This window comes from Amblyraja radiata, chromosome 8 (assembly GCF_010909765.2).
Source record: "Amblyraja radiata isolate CabotCenter1 chromosome 8, sAmbRad1.1.pri, whole genome shotgun sequence".
NCBI lineage: Eukaryota > Metazoa > Chordata > Chondrichthyes > Rajiformes > Rajidae > Amblyraja > Amblyraja radiata.
In genome coordinates this window covers 61,118,427-61,140,044 of record NC_045963.1, presented here as the reverse complement: position 1 = coordinate 61,140,044, position 21,618 = coordinate 61,118,427, and the positions used below count along the sequence as shown (strand labels likewise).

General features: G+C 43.7%; 1 protein-coding gene across 1 annotated transcript; it reads right to left on the bottom strand.

Annotated features, from left to right (window-relative positions):
- Positions 1 to 304: 304 nt before the first annotated feature.
- On the bottom strand, positions 305 to 17,482 carry LOC116976501 (VIP peptides-like). Its single transcript, XM_033026393.1, has 4 exons — positions 17,376 to 17,482; positions 15,947 to 16,051; positions 8,103 to 8,207; positions 305 to 470 (listed from the first exon to the last, which is right to left on the bottom strand). Exons 1-4 carry the CDS (start codon positions 17,480 to 17,482, stop codon positions 305 to 307), a joined length of 483 nt encoding a protein of 160 aa, XP_032882284.1.
- Positions 17,483 to 21,618: the final 4,136 nt, after the last annotated feature.

Sequence of the window (21,618 nt, the reverse complement as noted above, 5' to 3'; positions counted from 1 at the left end):
AAGAGAGAGCTAGATAGGGCTCTTAAAGATATCGGAGTCAGGGGATATGGGGAGAAGGCAGGAACGGGATACTGATTGGGGATGATCAGCCATGATCACATTGAATGGCGATGCTGGCTCGAAGGGCCGAATGGCCTAATCCTGCACCTATTGTCTATTGTCTATTGTGTCTTGTCTTTTATTTGAATTGTTTACAATTGGACACTCTACCCCCTGATCATTTCAAACTTTGTATGGCCACAAGGTTTGATGCTCTAGTTGTTTCATCTCTACATGTCATCCACCAATACATTCCAAATAGATGCTATCGCACATGATCACTCCTAACCACACCCCTCCCCAAACCCCTGGCATTCATCCTGGTGGCTTCATACCCCCCGATCAGGGATTCCAGGAATGCCCTGGTGGACAACTGGCCCAGCATCTTGCTGTACTCGCTCGTGAAGAGACCATCAGTGTGTCGCGCTGATCTAGTGAGAGAAACAAAATATGTAAATGAATGGAAATTGGCGGTTCATAGAAATATCGCATAACGAGATACTGTGAGAACACGGCTTCATGCTTCCACTGAATTGCATAATACACTGGCTAAATGCTTCCAATATGAACACTGAAACATACATGCACACATACATATGCACGCCATAGCAGAAGAACAGGCCCTTCTCCGCACATTAATTTCCCGATTTTATTCTCCCCACATTCCCACTAACGGCAACATATAATTGGGTGCGTGTCTATGTGCATGTCCGTTAAATATATACATTTATTTAAGATAGATTATATGCCCAATGGAATCTGCTGCTCCAGGTTTGCAATTTTCAGATGTTCCTAACCTTGCTTCTTGGACCATTGTGGTTTAGTGACCTATTGGAAATTCACATCAGTCAGGAAATGGTTAGACTGATGGGACTGAAGGCTGATAAATCCCCATGGTCTGATGGTCTGCATCCCACAGTACACAAGGAGGTGGCTCTAGAAATCTTAGACACATTGGTGATCATTTTCCAATGTTCTATAGATTCTGGATCAGTTCCTGTGGATTTGAGTTTAGCTAATGTTATCGCATTTTTTAAGAGAGGGAGTGAAAAAGCAGGGAATTATAGACCATGCAGCCAGACATCAGTGGTGGGAAAGATGCTGGAGGCGAGTATTAAAGATGTAATAGTGGCGCATTTGGATTACAGTAACAGGGTCGGTCTAAAACAGCATGGATTTACAAAGGGGAAATCATGCTTGACAAAGCTTCTGGAATTTTTGGAGGATGTAACAAGTAAAATGGAAACAGGAGAGCCAGTGGATGTAGTGTACCTGTAATTGTAGCCTCCTTGCCCAAGACTCTCAAGCCAAAGACTCACACTTTACTCAACAAGGTCGCTCCACTACAGCTGCACTTCTTTATCTGTTACCTAATCAGCCACTATAGGGCTAATTTGTAAATTACTCGAACCTGGGCCTTTGGCGCCCTTTTTAAATCTTCTTTCCCTCTGACTTACCTACCTCCAGCCAGTACTCGCTCCCGCTGCTTCTGGCTGCTGCTTCTCTCCAACCTTTGTGGTCTATCTATGAGACCATCAGATTCCTTCTTCCGCCATTATTAAACATTGCACCATATCACTTTGGAAAACCTATTCATGACTGTGAAATATGTTATCTGAACTTTTTATGCCATTATAAATGCGTATCTGTCCTTATTAGTGAATTATTCAACTACTGTTTGAATTGTTTACAATTGGACAATCTAACCCCTGATCATTTCAAACTTTGCATGGGCACGGGGTTTGATCCTCTCGCTGTTTCGTGCCCACCTGTCGTCCCCTAATCCATTTGAAATAGATGCTGTCGCACATGAACACTCCTATCCACATCTCTCCCCAAACCCTGGCATTTATCCTAGTGCCTTCATACCTAGCTGTACGATTATTCGCGGCTTCCACGAATACTTCGGCGAGACCAGCGCTTGGCTGTGAACTAGTGAGAGAAACAAAATATATAAATGAATGCAAAATTGGCGGATCGTAGAAATATCGGAAACCGGGATACTGGGAACACACGGCTTCATGCTTCCGCTTAATTGCATAATACACTGGCTAAATGTTTCCAGCATTAACACTGACCCATACACGCACACATACATATGCACGCCATAGCAGAAGAACAGGTCCTCTCCCCACTGTAATTTCCCAATTTTATACTCCCCGCATTCCCACTAATGCCAACATATATATGTGTGCGTGTCTATGTGCATGTCCGTTATATATATTTATAGAAGATAGATGTTATCGACAAATGGAATCCGCTGCTCCAGGTGTCCAATTTTCAGATGGTCTTAACCTTGCTTCTTGGACTATTGGGGTTTAGTGACCTATTGGCAATTCACATTAGTCAAGAAATGGTGTTGGGTAGACTGGTACCCGGACGCGGTGCAGACAGACAAGAAGCCGAAGCAAAGAAGCCGAAGCCAAAGAACCGACGAGAAACGAGGCCGAAACGTCAATCAACCGAAAGAGTCCGAAGACGAAACACCTACTAACCTAAAGGATGGGACGCCTAAAGGAAAACTAACGGAAAGGGCGGGACGCGTAAAATCCAACGAACCGAAAGGCTGCGTCGCCTAAACGCAAACTTACCGAATGGCCGCTCTGTCGAATCTCCACCTATCTGAAAGGCTGCGTCGCCTACAGGCCAAAGGACTGACTGCCGCTCAACAGAGAAGTACAATAACGGACATGACGTTGCCGGGGGGCGGGACTTGTCAGCGATTGATCCAGACCCCCGCGTCCATCACATCACTGTGAAGGCATGAACATTGTCCCGAACGATGCACACCTTTGGCCGCTTTCACCTTGGTGCTTGGGTTTAGACTGTCCAGTCACCTATGGCTTGTGTGGGAAAATGAACCCCACACTGACAAGTCCCGCCCCCTTCGGACTCTTTCGGTTCATTGGCGTTTCGGCCTCGTTTCTATTCGGTTCTTTGGCTTCGGCGTCTTTGCTTCGGCTTTTCAATTCAATTCAACTTTAATGTCATTGCACAAATACTGAGTATCGGTACAACTAAATGCAGTTTTGCGTCAGTCCGTAGTAGTGCAATATAGAAATTTAAAAAAAAAAAGAGGATACAGAACAATAAAAAATGCAGAATAATTAAACAATGGGGACGGAGGGAACGGAGGAATCTATCGGCGGGACTCCGAGTTCAGCAATGCGACGGTATGATTGTAGAAGCTGTTCCTCATCCTACTGGTACGAGACCTGAGGCTCCTGTACCGCCTCCCTGATGGGAGGAGGGCAAACAGTCCATGATTGGGGTGGGAGTGGTCTTTAATGATCTTCCCAGCTCGTTTCAGACACCGTTTTCGGTGGAGGGCATCCATGGCAGGGAGCGGGGCGCCGATGATGTGCTGCGCGGTTTTCACCACCCGTTGTAGTGCCTTCCTGTCCGCAACAGTGCAGCTGCTGTACCATACCGTGAAGCAGGCGGTCAGGATGCTCTCGATGGTACACCTGTAGAAGTTGGTCAGGATCTGGGGGGACAGGTGGGCTTTCTTGAGCCTCCTCAGGAAGTAAAGGCGCTGCTGTGCCTTTTTGATCAGCTTGGAGGTGTTGAGGGACCAGGACAAATCCTCCGAGATGTGTACCCCGAGGAATTTGTAGCTGGAGACGCGCTCCACCTCAGTCCCGTTTATGTGGATGGGGGTATGTCTGCCCCCTCTGACCTTCCTGAAGTCGACAATAAGTTCCTTCGTCTTCTTGGAGTTGAGGACGAGGTTATTATTGGCACACCAGGTTGTCAGGTGCTGGACCTCCTCTCGGTAGGCTGACTCATCGTTGTCACTGATCAGTCCTACCACCGTGGTGTCGTCAGCAAACTTAATGATGGCGTTGGATCCGTACTTAGGGATGCAGTCGTGGGTGAAGAGGGAGTAGAGGAGAGGGCTGAGCACACAGTTCAGTGTTATAGTGGTGGAGTTGAGGTTGTTGACCCTAACAGACTGTGGTCTGTTGGTGAGGAAATCCAGTGTCCAGTTGCAGAGGGAGGTGGAGATGCCAAGCCCGCTGAGTTTGGTGATCAAGCTGGCGGGGATGACAGTGTTGAAAGCTGAGCTGAAATCAATGAACAGCAACCTGATGTAGGAGCTGTTGTTGTCCAGGTGGGTCAGGGCAGAGTGTAGGGCCGCCGATATGGCGTCCTCTGTAGACCTGTTGGCCCGGTAGGCAAACTGATGGGGGTCCAGTGTGGGGGGGAGGCTGGCTTTGAGGTGAGCCAAGATCAGCCGCTCAAAGCACTTAGCAATGACAGGGGTGAGTGCCACTGGGCGGAAATCGTTGAGGCTCCCTGTGGCTGACTGTTTGGGCACTGGCACAATGGTTGATGTCTTGAGGCAAGTGGGGACAACACCCTGGGCCAGTGAGTGATTGAAAATGTCGGTAAAGACTTGGGATAGTTGTCCAGCACATGCCCTAAGCACCCGGCCAGGGATGCCATCGGGGCCGGCAGCTTTGCGCTCATTCACCTTGCTCAGTGCATCTTGTACAGCAGAGGTGGAGAGACTGAGGGGTTGTTCATTTGGGGGTGGAGCAACTTTGATGGCTGGGGTTTTGTTATCACGGTCAAAGCGAGCTTAGAAATGGTTTAGCTCGTCAGGAAGGGTGGCGTTGTCTGGGGGAGGGGTGTTAACTTTCTGGTAATCGGCAAGGGATTTGATTCCTTGCCACATGCGCCTGGGGTCAGAGTTGTTATGGAAGTGCTCCTCAATCCGCCGTTTGTGATTGAGTTTGGCATTCCTAATTCCCATTTTCAGATTGGCCCTGGATGAGCTGTATCCCTCAGCGTCGCCAGATCTGAATGCGGCATCTCGAGCCTTCAGCAGGAGTCTGACCTCCCTGCTCATCCACGGCTTCTGGTTAGGGAAGGTCTTTATTTCTTTGTGTGTGGTGACATTATCGGTGCAGAATTTTATATAGTCCATAACTGTTGAGGTGTATGAGTTGATGTCCACTTGTGAATTGAAGGTGGACTGGGTAGCAAACAGACTCCAGTCTGTCTGCTGAAACTGCTGCTGTAAAACAGAGACAGCCCCCTCAGGCCAGACCTTCACTGTCCTCGTGGTAGGTTTCACACGTCTGATCAGAGGTGTGTATTTGGGGAGCAGGAACAGAGAGAGGTGGTCAGACTGACCAAGGTGGGGGAGGGGGAGGGCTTTGTAGGCTTCAGTAATATTAGTGTAAACTAAGTCCAGAATATTGTTTCCTCTGGTTGGGCAGGAAACATGCTGATGGAACCTGGGGAGTACAGTTTTGAGGTCGGAGTGGTTGAAATCACCCGCAACAATAAATGCCCCCTCTGGGTGAGCAGATAGATTTTTGCTGATAGCAGCTTGCAGCTCTTCCATTGCTAGCCTGGCATTAGCGTCCGGGGGTACATAGACTGCGGTGATAACAGTCGATGAGAATTCTCTTGGCAAATAGAAGGGCCTGCACTTTAACATCAGGTATTCCAGGTCAGCAGAGCAGTGGCTACCAATCCTAACGACGTCCGTACACCATGAGTTGTTCACATAGATGCACAGTCCGCCGCCCTTGGTCTTACCGGAGTCCTCCGCTGTTCTGTCGGCCCTGAAGACAGTGCGCCCCTCCAGCTCGATGGCGTTGTCCGGGATGTTGCCGTTGAGCCATGTTTCAGTAAAGACCATGGCGTTGCAGTCAGCGATCCGTCTGTGTGTGGTGATCCGCAGCCTTAGTTCATCGATTTTACTCACCAAGGATCGGACATTCGCGAGGAAAATGCTGGGCAGAGCTGGCTGGTGAGGATTTAATTTCAGCCTAGGCTTCTTGTCTGTCGGCTCCGCATCTGCACACGGCGGTAGACTGATGGAACTGAAGGCTGATAAATCCCCATGGCCTGATGGTCTGCATCCCACAGTGCTCAAGGAGGTGGCTCCAGAAATCTAGGACGCATTGGTGATCATTTTCCAATGTTCTATAGATTCTGGATCAGTTCCTGTGGATTGGAGTGTAGCTAATGTTATCCCTCTTTTTAAAGAAAGGAGGGAGAAAGAGAGCAGGGAATTACAGACCTGTTAGCCAGACATAAGTGGTGGGAAAGATGTAATAGCGGCGCATTTGGATAGCAGTAACAGGATCGGATCAAGTCAGCATGGATTTACGAAGGGGAAATCATACTTGACAAATCTTCTGGAATTTTTGGGGGATATAACAAGTAAAATGGACAAAGGAGAGCCAGTGGATGTAGTGTACCTGTCAATGTAGCCTCCTTGACTAAGACTCTCGAGCCAAAGACTCACACTTTACTCAACAAGGTCGCTCTGCTACAGCTGCACTTCTTTATCTGTTACCTCATCAACTACATTAGGGCTAATTTGTAAATTATTCGAACATGGGCGATTGGCGTTCTTTTTAAAACTTCTTTCCCTCTGACTCACCTACTTCCAGCCAATACTCACTCTCGCTGCTACTTCTATGCAACCTTCACGGTAAGCATTTGAAATGGGCCTTTGGCGCTCTTTTTATATCTTCTTTCCATCTGACACCTACTTCCAGCCAATATTCACTCTCGATGCTTCTGGGTTCTGCATCTCTCCGACCTTTACGGTCTCTCTATGTATCTATCTATGAGACCATCAGATTCTTTCTTCCCCAATATTAAACATTGCACCATATCAATAGACAATAGACAAATGGTGCAGGAGTAGGCCATATGGCCCTTCGAGCCAACACAGCCATTCAGTGTGATCATGGCTGATCATCCCCAATCAGTACACATTTCCTGCCTTCTCCCCATTCTGGACTTCTCCCCATTTCCTCTGACTCTGCTATCTTTAAGAGCCCTATCTAGCTCTTTCTTGAAAGTATCCACAGCCCTCAGAGGCAGAGAATTCCACAGATGCACAACTCTCTGTGCGAAAATGTGTTTCCTCATCTCTTTTCTAAATTGCTTACCCTTTATTCTTAAACTGCGGCCCCTGGTTCTGCACTCCCCCAACATCGGAAACATGTTTCCCGCCTCTTGCGCGCCAAACGCTTAATAATCGTATATGTTTCAATAACATACCCTGTCATCCTTCTAAACTACAAAGTGTACAAGCCCAGCTGCTCTATTCTCTTAACATTTGACATTCCAGCCATCCTGTGAACAACCTACGCTGCACTCCGTCAATAGCAAGAATGTCTTTCCTCATATTAGGGGACCAAAACTGCACACAATACTCCAGGTGTGGTCTCACTAGGGCCCTATACCACTGCAGAAGTACCTCTTTGCTCCCATACTCAACTCTTTTACGAAGGACAACATGCCGTTCACTTTCTACACTGGCTGCTGTATGTGCATGAAAGTAAATGCTTACTTTCATTTACTGATGGACATGGACCCCCCAGATCCCGTTGTGCTACCCCTTTTCCCAACCTGACAGCATTTAGATAAGAATCTGCCTTCCTGTTTTTGCTACCAAAGTGGATAACCTCACATTTATCCACATTAAACTGCATCTGCCATGCATCAGCCCACTCACCCAACCTGTCCAAGTCACCCTGCATTCTCATCACATCCTCCTCACAGTTCACAATGCCACCCGGTCTTGTGTCACCTGCTAATGTTACTTTGAATCCCTTCATCTAAATTATTGATGTATATTGTAAATAGCTGCGGTCCCAGCACCGAGCCTTGCTGTACCCCACTAGTCACTGCCTGCCATTCTGAAAGGGACACGTTCATCCCTACTCTTTGTTACCTGTCTGCTCCTTGTTTCGGCTTGTTTGTCTTTCTTTCTTGTGTCTTGTTTCTTGTATCCCTATGGAAAACCTATTCATGACTGTGAAATATTTTATCTGAAGTTATTTTGTAAATATAAACGCTTATCTGTCCTTATGGTTGAGTTATTTAACTATTGTTTGAATTGTTTACAATTGGATAATCTAACCCCTGATCATTTCAAACTTTGCATGGCCATGAGGTTTGATGCTCTCGCTGTTTCATCCCTACCTGTCGTCCACTAATATATTTCAAATAGATGCTATCGCAGCTGATCAGTCCTATCCACACCCCTCCCCTAACCCGTGGCGTTCAACCCGGTGCCTTCATACATTGGTTCGTTTCCGATCAGGGATTCCAGGTATGCCCTGGCGGACAACTGGCCCAGCATCTTGCTGTACTCGCTTGTGAAGAGACCATCAATGTGTCGCCGTGTTCTAGTGAGAAAAAACAAAATAGGTAAATGAATGGAAATTGGCGGTTCATAGATATATCGGATACCGGGATACTGGGAGCACACGGCTTCATGTTTCCACTTAATTGCATAATACACTGGTTAAATGCTTCCAATATTAACACTGACACATACACACACACGCTGCATCAAAAAATCCCAGAGTATTATAAAGGACATTTCCCACCCCGGACACTCCCTGTTTGAACTGTTACCGTCAGGCAGACGGTACAGATCTACAAGGACAAACAGACTTAAAAACAGTTTTTACCCCACTGCTATAAAGGCACTAAATGTAGCCGCCAAGTAACGCAGGGTCGATACATACTAAGAGACTGTGAAATCGACAGAAGGATGTAGGGCTGGGTGTTTATGCGTGCTATTTTTTAATGATATTTATTTTAGTTGTTTATCTTTTTTAAAATATTTTACCTTGTATGTATCGTTAGCTTTTAGAAATGTTTGAATGGTGCACTGACTGGCTGACATTTTACAATTTCGTTGTACATGGTTCATGTTACAATGACAATAAAGAAACTATTCTATTCTATTCTATATGCACGCCATAGCAGAAGAATAGGCCCTTCTCCAAACATTAATTTCCCAATTTTATTCTCCTCACATTAAAACTAACACCAACATATATGTGTGTGCGTGTCTATTTGCATGTCCTTTAAATATATATATTTAAAGAAGATGATGGTATTGACCAATAGAATCTGCTGCTCCAGGTGTCCAATTTTCAGATGTTCCTAAACTTGCTTTTTGGACCTTTGGGGTTTAGTGACCTATTGGAAATTCACATTTGTCAGGAAATGGTGTTGGGTAGACTGATGGGACTGAAGGCTGATAAATCCCCATGTCCCACAGTACACAAGAAGGTGGCTCTAGAAATCTTAGACACATTGGTGATCATTTTCCAATGTTCTATAGATTCTGGATCAGTTCCTGTGGATTTGAGTTTAGCTGATGTTATCCCTCTTTTTAAGAAATGAGAGAGAAAGAAAGCAGGGAATTATAGACATGGTACCCAGACATCAGTGGTGGGAAAGATGCTGTAGTATTAAAGATGTATTAGCGGCGCATTAAAGAGGCGAGTATTAAAGATGTAATAGCGGCGCATTTGGATAGCAGTAATAGGATCGCACCATGTCAGCATGGATTTATGAAAGGGAAATCGTGCTTGACAAATTTTCTGGAATTTTTAGAGGATGCAACAAGTAAAATGGACAAAGGAGAGCCAGTGGATGTAGAGTACCTATAAGTGTAGCTTCCTTGCCTAAGACTCTCGAGCCAAAGACTCACACTTTACTCAACAAGGTCGTTCCACTACAGCTGCATTTCTTTATCTGTTACCTCATCAACTACTTTAGGGCTAATTTGTAAATTACTCGAACCTGGGCCTTTGGCGATCCGTTTAAATCTCACTGCTACTTCTATCCAACCTTTATAGTAATGACTTGAAATGGGCCTTTGTCATTATTTTTAAAACTTCTTTCCCTCTGACTCACCTATTTCCAGCCAATACTCGCTCTCGCTGCTTCTGGCTGCTGCTTTTCTCCAACCTTTACGGTCTATCTATGTATCTATTTATGAAACCATCAGATTCCGTCTTCCCCATTATTAAACATTGCACCATATCCATTTGGAAAACCTATTCATGACTGTGTGAACATTTTTATCTGAACTTATTATGCCAGTATGAACGCTTAGCTGTCCTTATGATAGCAATGTTACAAAATGTTGAGATTTTAAAAATCAAGTCTGCAATTTATCCCATCTGATAAAGCATAAAAACAAGTTTAATTTGACACCTAATTCACTTTCATATCTTCAGTATTAAAAAAGTTATGGCCATTTTCATACTCGGAAATTAGCATCTAGTTCCCTATTGCTTTTCCATTGACTTCTCAAAAGCTGTGATCAAGGACAGTGAAAAGCCCATAACTTTCTTAAAAATTAAGAGAACTGAATGAAATTTTCAGTTATTATAGATGGAAGCATTCTGAAAAAAATATGAAATAATCTTACTTGGATGACCTGAAATTAAAGCATATAATTAGTTAGTTACCTAATTTTAGCTAATTACAAAATTCAATTCCTAGATCTAAACATCTATCCATTTCTTAAGAAAAGGTTAACATTTTTAAATAGGCTAAGTGTCCAAATAACATTCACACAAGAATTCACAATATAACATGATTTTTAAATCTCATTGTCACGAATTTTTAGGCCAAATGGAAGGAATTTAGTGTTTAATTCCCGTAAATTAATGGCCATTTAAATCATCTTGCGAGTGGGATTTTGAGGAATGCGATCGATTGGAACATTGCATTTGCGGTGAATTTAAACCCCATATCGGCAGGAAAAATACTGCCGGTTCGTATGGGGCTGAAATCACCTTTTAGCAATGTGAAATTTTGATTAAAGGCATCCTAAGAAGCACGTTTATATGTAAAAATAAACGGCTTACCAAGCTTTGTCCTGTACATGAGATCTGTCCAGTTGTCGGCGTTGACAGCTTTAGAAGACGATTTTTATTTTACTCCTGCTATTACATTATCCAGCGCTGTTTTTAAAAAACTTGATAAAACGGATGTCGGAGCTATTTTTCTTCAGCAGCTAAACAGACTGACAAAGATCGATTTCAACATGCTGGAGAAAACGGCATTTTAAACCTGCCCCCCTCTCAAAGGCGCCAAAGTCACGCACACGGCCAGTGGCAGAACTGCAGCGCCGCTGAAGGTAAGTTTTGTAACATACCTACTTATGGGTGAATTATTCAACTATTTGAAATGTTTACAATTGGACAATCTAACCCTGATCATTTCAAACTTTGCATAACCACAGGGTTTGATGCTCTCGCTGTTTGATCCCAACCTGTCGTCCACCAATGCATTTCAAATAGATGCTATCGGATATGATCACTCCTATCCACACCCCTCCTCAAACCCCTGGCATTCATCCTGGTGGCTTCGTACCTAGTTGCATTCCTGATCAAGGAATCCAGGTATTCCCTGGCAGTCATCTGGTCCAGCATCATGATGTACAGCCCTGTGGGGACACCATTAGTGTATCCCGGTCTCCTAGTGAGAGAAATAAAATATGTAAATTAATGGAAATGGGCAGTTCATAGAAATATTGGAAACTGGGATACTGGAAGCACATGGATTCATACATCCACATAATTGCATAATACACTGGCTAAATGCTTCCAATATTATTACTGACACATACATGCACACACACATATGCACGCCATAGCAGAAGAACAGCCCTTCTCCCCACATTAATTTCCCAATTTTATTCTCTCCACAATCTCACAAACGGCAACATATATGTGTGTGCATGTCCGTTAAATATGTATATTTATAGAAGATAGATGGTATCGACCAATGGAATCTGCTGCTCCAGGCTTGCAATTTTCAGATGTTCCTAACCTTGCTTTTTGGACCATTGCGGTTTAGTGACCTATTAGAAATTTACATTAGCCAGGAAATGGTGTTGGGTAGACTGATGGAACTGAAGGCTGATAAATCCCATGGTCTGATGGTCTGGATCCCACAGTACTCAAGTAGGTGGCTCTTTAATCTTAGATGAATTGGTGATCATTTTCCAATGTTCTATGGATTCTGGATCAGTTCCAGTGGATTTGAGTGTAGCTAATGTTATCCCTCTTTTTAAGAAAGAAGGGAGAAAGAAAGCAGGGAATTATAGACCAGTTAGCCAGACATCAGTGGTGGGAAAGATGCTGGAGGCGAGTATTAAAGATGTTGGAGAGGCGCATTTGGATAGCAGTAACAGGATCGGTCCAAGTCAGCATGGATTTACGAAGGTAAAGATTTACATGCTTGACAAGTCTTCTGGAATTTTTGGAGGATGCGTCAAGTAAAATGGATAAAGGAGAGCCAGTGGATGTAGTGTACCTGTAAGCGTAGCCTCCTTGCCTAAGACTCTCGAGCCAAAGACTGACACTTTACTCAACAAGGTCGCTCCGCTACAGCTGCACTTTATCTGTTACCTAATCAACCACTTTTGGGCTAATTTGTAAATTACTCAAATTAGTGATTTGAGTTATTTTTAAATCTTCTTTCCCTCTGACTCACCTACTTCCAGCCAATACTCACTCTCGCTGCTTCTGGCTTCTGCTTCTCCCCGACCTTTACGGTCTATCTATACATATATCTATGAGACCATCAGATTGTTTCTTCCACCATTATTAAACATTGCACCGTATCAATAGACAATAGACAGACAATAGGTGCAGGAGTAGGCCATTTGGCCCTTCGAGCCAACACCGGCATTCAGTGTGATCATGGCTGATCATGTCCAATCAGTACCCCGTTCCTGCCTTCTCCCCGTTCCAGACGTCTCCTCATTTCACCTGACTCTGCTATCTTTAAGAGCCCACTCTTGAAAGAATCCACCGCCCTCTGACGCAGAGAATTCCACAGACTCACAACTCTTTGTGTGAAAAAGTGTTTCCTCATCTCCTTACCCCTTATTCTTAAACTGTGGCCCTGGTTCTGGGCTCCCCCAACATCGGAAACATGATTCCCGCCTCTATCGCTTCCAAACCCTTAATAATCGTATATGTTTCAATAAGATCCTTTCTCATTCTTCTAAACTGCAGAGTGTACAAGCCCAGCCGCTCTATTCTCTCAGCATATGACAGTCCCGTCATCCTGGGAATCAACCTGATAAACCTACCTCCCTCAATAGCAAGAAAGCCCTTCCTCAAATTAGGGGACCAAAACTGTACCAGGGCCTTATATAACTGCAGAAGTACCTCTTTGCACCCACATTCAACTATTGTTATGAAGGACAACATGCAATTCACTTTCTTCACTGCCTGCTGTACGGGCATGCTTACTTTAAGTTACTGATGAACAAGGACCCCCAGATCCTGTTATATTTCCCTTTTCCCAACCTGACAATATTTAGAGAATAATCTGCCTTCCTGTTTTTGCTACCAAAGTGGATAACCTCACATTTATCTGCATTAAACTGCACCTGCCATGCATCTACCCACTCACCCAACCTGTCCAAGTCACCCTGCATCCTCATAGCATCCTCCTCACAGTTCACACTGCCACCCAGTTTTGTGTCATCTGCAAATTTGCTAATGTTACTTTGAATCATTTCATCTAAATCATTGATGTATATTGTAAATAGGAGTGGGCCCAGTAACGAGACTTGCCGTACCCCACTAGTCACTGCCAGCCATTCTGAAAGGAACCCATTCACCCCTACTCTTTGTTTCCTGTCTGCTTCTTGTTTCAGTCTTGTTTGTCTGTCTTTTTGGGTGTATTTTTCTTGTATCCCTATGGAAAACCTATTCATGACTGTGAAATATTTTATTTGAGCTTATTCTGCCAATATAAACGCTTATCTGTGGTTGAGTTATTCAACTATTGTTTGAATTGTTTACAATTGGACAAACTAACCCCTGATCATTTCAAACTTTGCATGACCACGAGGTTTGATGCTCTTGATGTTTTGTCCCCACCTGCCGTCCACCAGTACATTTCAAATAGGTACCTAGTTGCGTTCCCATTCAGAGATTCCAGGAATTCATTGGCGGTCAACTGGTTCAGGATCTCGTTGTAATCGCTCGTGAAGAGACCATCAGTGTGTGGGTTTGATCTAGTGAAAGAAACAAAATATGTAAATGAATGGAAATTGGCAGTTCATAGAAATATCGGAAACCGGGTATAGTGGGAGCACACGGCTTCATGCTTCCACTTAATTGCATAATACACTGGCTAAATGCTTCCAATATTAACACTGACACATACACGCACACACACATATGCACGCCATAGGAGAAGAGCGGGCCTTTCTCCCCATATTAATTTTCTGATTTTATTCTCCCCACATTCCAACTAACAACAACATACATATGTGTGTGCGTGTCTATGTGCATGTCCGTTAAATATATATATTTATAGAAGATAGATGGTATTGACCAATTGAACCCGCTGCTCCAGTTGTGCAATTTTCAGATGTTCCTAACCTTGCTTCTTGGACCATTGGGGTTTACTGACCTATTGGAAATTCACATCAGTCAGGAAATTGTGTTGGGTAGACTGATGGTGTTGAAGGCTGATAATTCCCCAGGGCCTGATGGTCTGCATCCCATAGTACTCAAGGAGGTGGCTCTAGAAATCTTGGACACATTGGTGATCATATTCCAATGTTCCATAGATTCTGAATCAGTTCCTGTGGATTTGAGTTTAGCTAATGTTATCCCTCTTTTTAATAAATGAGAGAGAAAGAAAGCATGGAATTATAGACATGTTAGCCAGACATCAGTGGTGGGAAAGATGCTGGAGGTGAGTATTAAAGATGTAATTTGGATAGCAGTAACAGGATGGGTCCAAGTCAGCATGGATTTATGAAGGGGAAATCATGCTTGACAAATCTTCTGGAATTTTTAGAGGATGTAACAATTAAAATGGACAAAGGAGATCCAGTGTTTGTTGTGTAACTGTAAGTGTAGTCTCCTTGCCTAAGACTCTCGAGCCAAAGACTCACACTTTACTCAACAAGGTCACTCCGCTATAGCTGCACTTCTTTATCTGTTAACTAATCAGCTACTTTAGGGTTAGTTTGTAAATTACTCGAACCTGGGCCTTGGGCGCCCTTTTTAAATCTTCTTTCCCTCTGACATCTACTTCCAGCCATTATTCACTCTCGCTGCTTCTGGCTTCTGCTTCTCTCCGACCTTTACGGTCTCTCTATGTATCTATCTATGAGGCTATCAGATTCTTGCTTCCACCAATATTAAACATTGCACCATATCAATAGTCAATAGGTGCAGGAGTAGGCCATTTGGCCCTTCGAGCCAACACCGCCATTCTGTGTGATCATCCCCAATCAGTACCCCGTTCCTGCCTTCTCCCCATTCCTGAACGTCTCCCCATTTCCCCTGACTTTGCTACCTTTAAGAGCCCTATCTAGCTCACTCTTTAAAGTATTCACCACCCTCTGAGGCAGAGTATTCAGCAAGAATGTCTTTCCTCAAATTGTGGGACAAAACTGCACACAATACTCCAGGTGTGGTCTCACTAGGGCCCTATAAAACTGCAGAAGTACCTCTTTGCTCCCATACTCAACTCTTGTTATGAAGGACAACATGCCATTTGCTTTCTTCACTGCCTGCTGTATGTGCATGCTTACTTTCATTTACTGATGAACAAGGACCCCCGATCCCATTGTGTTTCCCCTTTTCCCATCCTGACAGCATTTAGATAATAATCTGCCTTCCCGTTTTTTCCGCCAAAGTGGATAACCTCACATTTATCCACATTATACTGCATCTGCCATGCATCAGCCCACTCACCCAACCTGTCCAAGTCACCCTGCATTCTCATAGCATCCTCCTCACAGTTCACACTGCCACCCATCTTTGTGTTATCTGCAAATTTGCTAATGCTACTTTGAATCCCTTCGTCGGTCTTGTTTGTCTGTCTTTCTTGTGACTTGTTTCTTGTAACCCTATGGAAAACCTATTCATGACTGTGAAATATTTTATCTGAACTTATTCTACCAATAAACGCTTATCTCTCCTTATAGGTGACTTATTCAACTATGGTTTGAATTGTTTACAATTGGACAATCTAACCCCTGATCATTTCAAACTTTGCATGGCCACGGGGTTTGATGCTCTCGGTGGTTCGTCCCCACCTGTCGTCCACCAATATTTTTTATAATAGATACCTAGCTGTGTTCCCGATCAGGGATTCCAGGAATTCCTTGGCGGACATCTGGCTCAGCATCCTGCTGAACACACTCGTGAAGAGAGCATCATTATTTCGCGGACTGCTAGTGAGAGAACCAAAATGTGTAAATGAATGGAAATTGGCGGTTCATAGAAATATCGCAAACCGGGATACTGGGAGCACACGGCTTCATGCTTCCACTTAATGGCATAATACACTGGCTAAATGCTTCCAATATTAACTCTGCCACATACACGCACACACACAAATGCACGCCATAGCAGAAGAACAGGCCCTCATCCCCACATTAATTTCCCAATTTTATTCTCCCCACATTCCACTAACGCCAACATATATGTGTGTGCGTGTCTATGTGCATGTTCGTTAAATATATATATATATATATAATGGCATAATACACTGGCTAAATGATTCCAATATTATCACTGACACAAACACGCACACACCCATATGCACGCCATAGCGTGAACATATGCAGTGCATTTAGCATTCAATTCTGGTCCTTGCAATCTAACAGGTTTGCAGACATTGGCTAGTTGTCTGGTCAAACATTTTGGGAAACAGACAGAGATCGGTCAAAGCCAAGGGGACAGTTGTGGGGAGAAGGGGACAAGCGCTCTCATCGCACAGAATGTTGCCGGATGCCGAGATTTTAAATTGTATCACACCAGTTTTTCCCCACCTGAGTTATGATGTGGATGTGAAGAGCCCTTCGCTGTTTCTGCTTCCCACCCAGGCATCATCGTTTAACCCCCACCCCCAACTGCACCTATGTTTTCTCCCGGCAACACGTCGCTTGGATCCATGGCTACAAACCTCAACCACTTCTCAATCTGCCGTTGTTCTTTAACAAACACTAACAACATTGTACAAAATAAAGTGCCGCCAGTGATCAGAAACTGTGCCTGGGGTTCAGATTACCGGCGGGATAACAAGGCACTGGCCGTGAGGCAGAGACCGGCCCTAAACTAAGGAAATCCATGGAACCTACTCCTCATCGCACGCCGATCGGTGCTCTCCAACCCCTCTCTCCTACTGATGTCTTCCTTCATGTCCACAGACAACTGTCTCAAGGGAATAACCCTGGAATTTAAGAAGGAACTGCAGATGCTGGAAAATCGAAAAGTACTGGAGAAACTAAGCGGGTGCAGCAGCATCCATGTAGCGAAGGAAATAGACAACGTTTCGGGCCGAACCACTTGTTTAGACTGAAGAATGGTTTCGGCCCGAAGCGTTGCCTATTTCATTGGCTCCATAGATGCTGCTGCACCCGCTGAGTTTCTCCAGCACTTTTGGATAATCCTAGTAGACTTGTGATTTATATTTGATTTCCTGAACTGGGTCAGCATATGTTGTGGAGAGAGAGACCCTCCCTGATCTGATGAAATTAACCATGGGACGCTCACCTTGAACTAGGGTCGTCGTCCACCTCTGGGAAGCCTGATCCCTGAGACCCGAGGACGCAGAAGAGCGCAAAAAGCGTAACCGAATGTGAGTCGAAGCTGATCACCATTTCGAACTATTCTGTAAACCAAATAATATGTTACTCCATAAAACCATTTGCAACGACCTCCCCCACCCCATCCTCTCCCTCCTCTGAATCCCACCACGGATCGCTTCAATTTGGAACGGTTTGTGAATATCATGAATCAATTCAAACAGTACGAAGCTATCATGTTCACAGAAGTTGGATGAGGGAAGACTCCCGTGATGAATGATACGCGATGTTAGATGTTTCGAGTCAGGATAGAGTTCGTTTGGATAACTTACTAAAAGGAGCTCGCGCTGCCTTGATGACGATCGCTGTCCTTGATGCTGAAGACGTCGCCCGTGAAGCAACGAAAGTCTTCTCGACGTCTATGTGCTTGTTGGACGATCTTCGGTGTCTTTTGTGTTCTGCCTTCTGCCCACTGCCCACTGCCCTATGCAGAGCGAGATGCGATACTCTCCTTTGCTTGAAATCTGACTGTTAACTGCCTGAAAGTTGCAGGTTTTATACTATAGGTACGTCTCCGTCCACAAAGGTCGATCACGGTTTCGCTCCAGTGAGAGGCAATAGATGCACAGCCAAAGACGCCACCGGCATTCCCAGTGGGATGGGAGTGTGTTAGCATAGAGGGCCGATAGTTAGTTGAGCAAACTTGCTCGCAATGGACAATTAACATCAAAACCCGACGCTCCTGCTACTGCTAGACTTCCTCATGATATGTAAAAACATCCAGAACTCGACTAATTCTTGCGGCCAAGAGACATTCCGGTCAATCATGCAGCTGGTGTCGCATGCAAGCTGCTGTCCAATTCGTTCCACACCCATGATATCGCCAAGTACTGTATCCACCTCTCAGAGTTTTATGTAACCTACCGCTCTCCACACTTTCAGTAATCTCACTCTATGCAACTTGCGATGAAGCCAAACATGATTTTGCCTGAGATTTGTACCGTCGCATTGTCAACGTATTGTGTCTCTATTCCTTCCCAGTCGCACCCGCTTCTCGTTCTCGCCTCGCAAACAGCTAACAGTGGCCTGTTTCCTTTATCATCGTTACTTTTTTGCATATATTTCATTCATTGTTCTATATCTCTCTACATCATCGTCCATATCTCTCCTTTCCCTTTCCTGTGACTTTTAGTTTGAAGAAAGGTCTTGACCCGAAACGTCACCCATTCCTTCTCTCCAGAGATGCTGTCTGTCCCGCTGGTTACTCTAGCAATTGATCTAACACTGTTCGGAGAACAATCCCATTGTTTCAATCTCTCCACATAAACTTTGTCGCCCATCTCATACAAGAGTATGGTGATTGTCGATGCAACTGATTCATGTGATAAGATAACTCGGACAAAGTAAGCTAACACAATGTGAACCAACACCGTGGGATTAATGAAAATTCACTTTTGATTCTAGATGGTTCTCATTCCCTGTCCCACCGCCACCGATTTACATAATATTGAACACAGAATAAATAGGAATAGTTGCAGCCATCGCCAGTTTGGAAATTTTAAGATGTTACAAGTAACAGAATTATACTTGAAATTTTTGATTCTGGTACCAACGAAAATGTAAATTGATCAGAAGCAGAATTCATCTCTAATTCAACCTTTCCCTTGTGTCTCACGTGGGAAACTATTGCATGTTCAGTTACTGGTCTCATTGTTTTGTGTCCAGTAAAAGCTGATCGATACCATGTGCAAGGTTTGGAATTGCAATCTAATAGAGATACACGATGTTTATAAGCGGAAGAATATACATGGAGACTGGAACCTAATCAAACTGACACGGGCGAAAGTACATGAAACAATTAACGCGAAAAGTGAATTAGAAGCAAAAAGTTTGGGCTGAGTGAATGCAAAGATCTGGGCAGCTCTGCGTGAAGAAAACCGACAATATAGGTGTAACCTAGTCATGATCGACAATCATGTTCGCACCCGTAGAATCATTTTATTAATTGTGGTCTCAATTGCGGTGTCCGACAGCGTGTTACAGCTTCTTTTCTCACCAACTGTTCTCGCGACTCTTCTGGTTTTACCTCTCTGATTGTTTCAATCTTTGGGGGGGAAAAACGATACGCCACTGAGAGCAGATATATGGATCAGATACCCCACCTTCTCTAGAACCGGGAGTCCAAATAATCAGCCAAATATTCGGGAATAATACAAGTGGATTCATCAATTATTATGGAAAATATAATCTCAATGTTATGTTATATGGTGTTATGTTAAAGGTTTGCTGGAAAATTATGACAGGCTCCAGTAATGGCCCTTTATGCAATTCTGCCATTCAGTTTCAATTGTAGAAAAACATCTGATGTTGTTTATTAGGTGTCATAACTGTGATAATGGGTTTTATTATTGATATGCGATAATTATTTTTGTACATATCATTCACATTGTACTATTGTTCTTTGCTCCACAGTTCTTTGTACAAGACAGTTGACAATCCTCCTACCAGACCCTCATAACTATCTGACTAAATACTCGTAATGATCTGAGGGAAGAGTGTTGGATACTTGGGAGCAAGGTAAAGACCTTGTTGCGAGATATTCTATAATTTCTTTAGAACATGTTGCATTATCTTGGTCATGAGGATTATAGCTGAAGCCAGCCTTTGTTGCCTGTTCCTACTGCTCCTTGGGGAAAGTGGTAGTGAGATTCCTTCTTAAACCAGTACTAATTACATATTGAAACTTCTCTGCTGATCTGTTAGAAATCTCAGGCTATTGACATTTCTAAGTTTACTGGAGAGAATCCTGGGTGATATTGTTATCTTAGTCTGGATTTATTTGTTTGGCAGTTGTTGAGTACTGGATTCAATCGAGTTACTTACTTACTTTTTGTTACAGACTCAGGGTCCAGATAAAAGACAAGACTTTACATAGAATAAATTGCATACAAAAGCACAATAAATTACCTACAAAAAAGCACAATACCTTCTGAACCTTCTGAATTTTGTAGTTGGCAGGGCAGTACTCTGCATATCGCCAACTTGGACAATTTAATATTTTTTTTATCAAGCCAATTGACCTACAAACCTGTACGTCTTTGGAGTGTGGGAGGAAACCGCAGATCTCGGAGAAAACCCATGCAGTTCACGGGGTGAACATACAAACTCCATACAGACAGCACCCGCAGTCGGGATTGAACCCGGGTCTCTGGCTGTAAGGCAGCAACTCTACCGCTGTGTCACCATGACTCCCCTACATGGTTTACGATCAAGAATAAAGAAAATTAGTGTCGTACAATTAGAAAACTATACCAATATCTCCACAGCTGGGATTGGTAGCTTGTAGTGCTAAACCTTATGTTTGATAAGACCAAGATTTCATTTTCAGTGTCATTAATCTGACGAATAAATGTCTTCATGAGATTCTTTAAGACAGTTTGTAAAGTGTTGACTCCTGCAGCCACGAACATTTCACTTGCACGACACCATCTAGTCTCTTAAGTAATATTCTCATGGCATCATTATAAGATACTTTTAGGCTATGTAAGCTTGCTTTTCTGTAGTTTGACCACAGATGTGCAGTATATAGTGGTGTACAATATGCTCTGAACATAGACAACTTCACACCATCTGTACATGCACTAAACTTGCGTAAGAGAATCTTTGATTGTGCATGCATCATACGGCGTTGCCTGTAAATATCCTATCACCTGTCATTTGTTCTATAATAAAATGTCCAATATTTTTTACCTTATTACAGCCACTAAGATTATTATTGGACAATTTAAAATTAGGACATTTTAGACATGTATCCTCTTTGGTTCTTCAGACCATAACAGCACTCTTACTAACATTATATTTGAGGTAGACAAAAATGCTGGAGGAACTCAGTGGGTGAGGCAGCATCTATGGAGCAAAGGAAATAGGCAACGTTTTGGGTCAAGACCCTTCTTCAGATCAACATTATATTTGATATCATGTTCCACACCATATACAGGACATATAGTAAGGAGCTGCTGGAGACCAGCGCTATACTAAAAACCACAAGATAATCTTCATACATAATACGGTTTTCTAAAGTATTACCAATCATGCAACCAGTATTACAGGCTTTCAATTGCTTGGACAGATCATCAATAAAAAGATTAAAAAGAACTGGGGACAAAAGTCCCCCTTGTCTGACACCACTGCCATCCCCAAATGGGGCTGAG

Coding starts and splice junctions, on each gene's coding strand:
- LOC116976501 (XM_033026393.1), bottom strand. CDS start 17,482: ATGGTGATCAGCTTCGACTCACATTCGGTTACGCTTTTTGCGCTCTTC. Junction 8,208..15,946: donor CTGATCGGGAACACAGCTAG/GTATCTATTATA, acceptor TTTTCTCACTAG/AACACGGCGACACATTGATG. Junction 471..8,102: donor CTGATCGGAAACGAACCAAT/GTATGAAGGCAC, acceptor TTCTCTCACTAG/ATCAGCGCGACACACTGATG.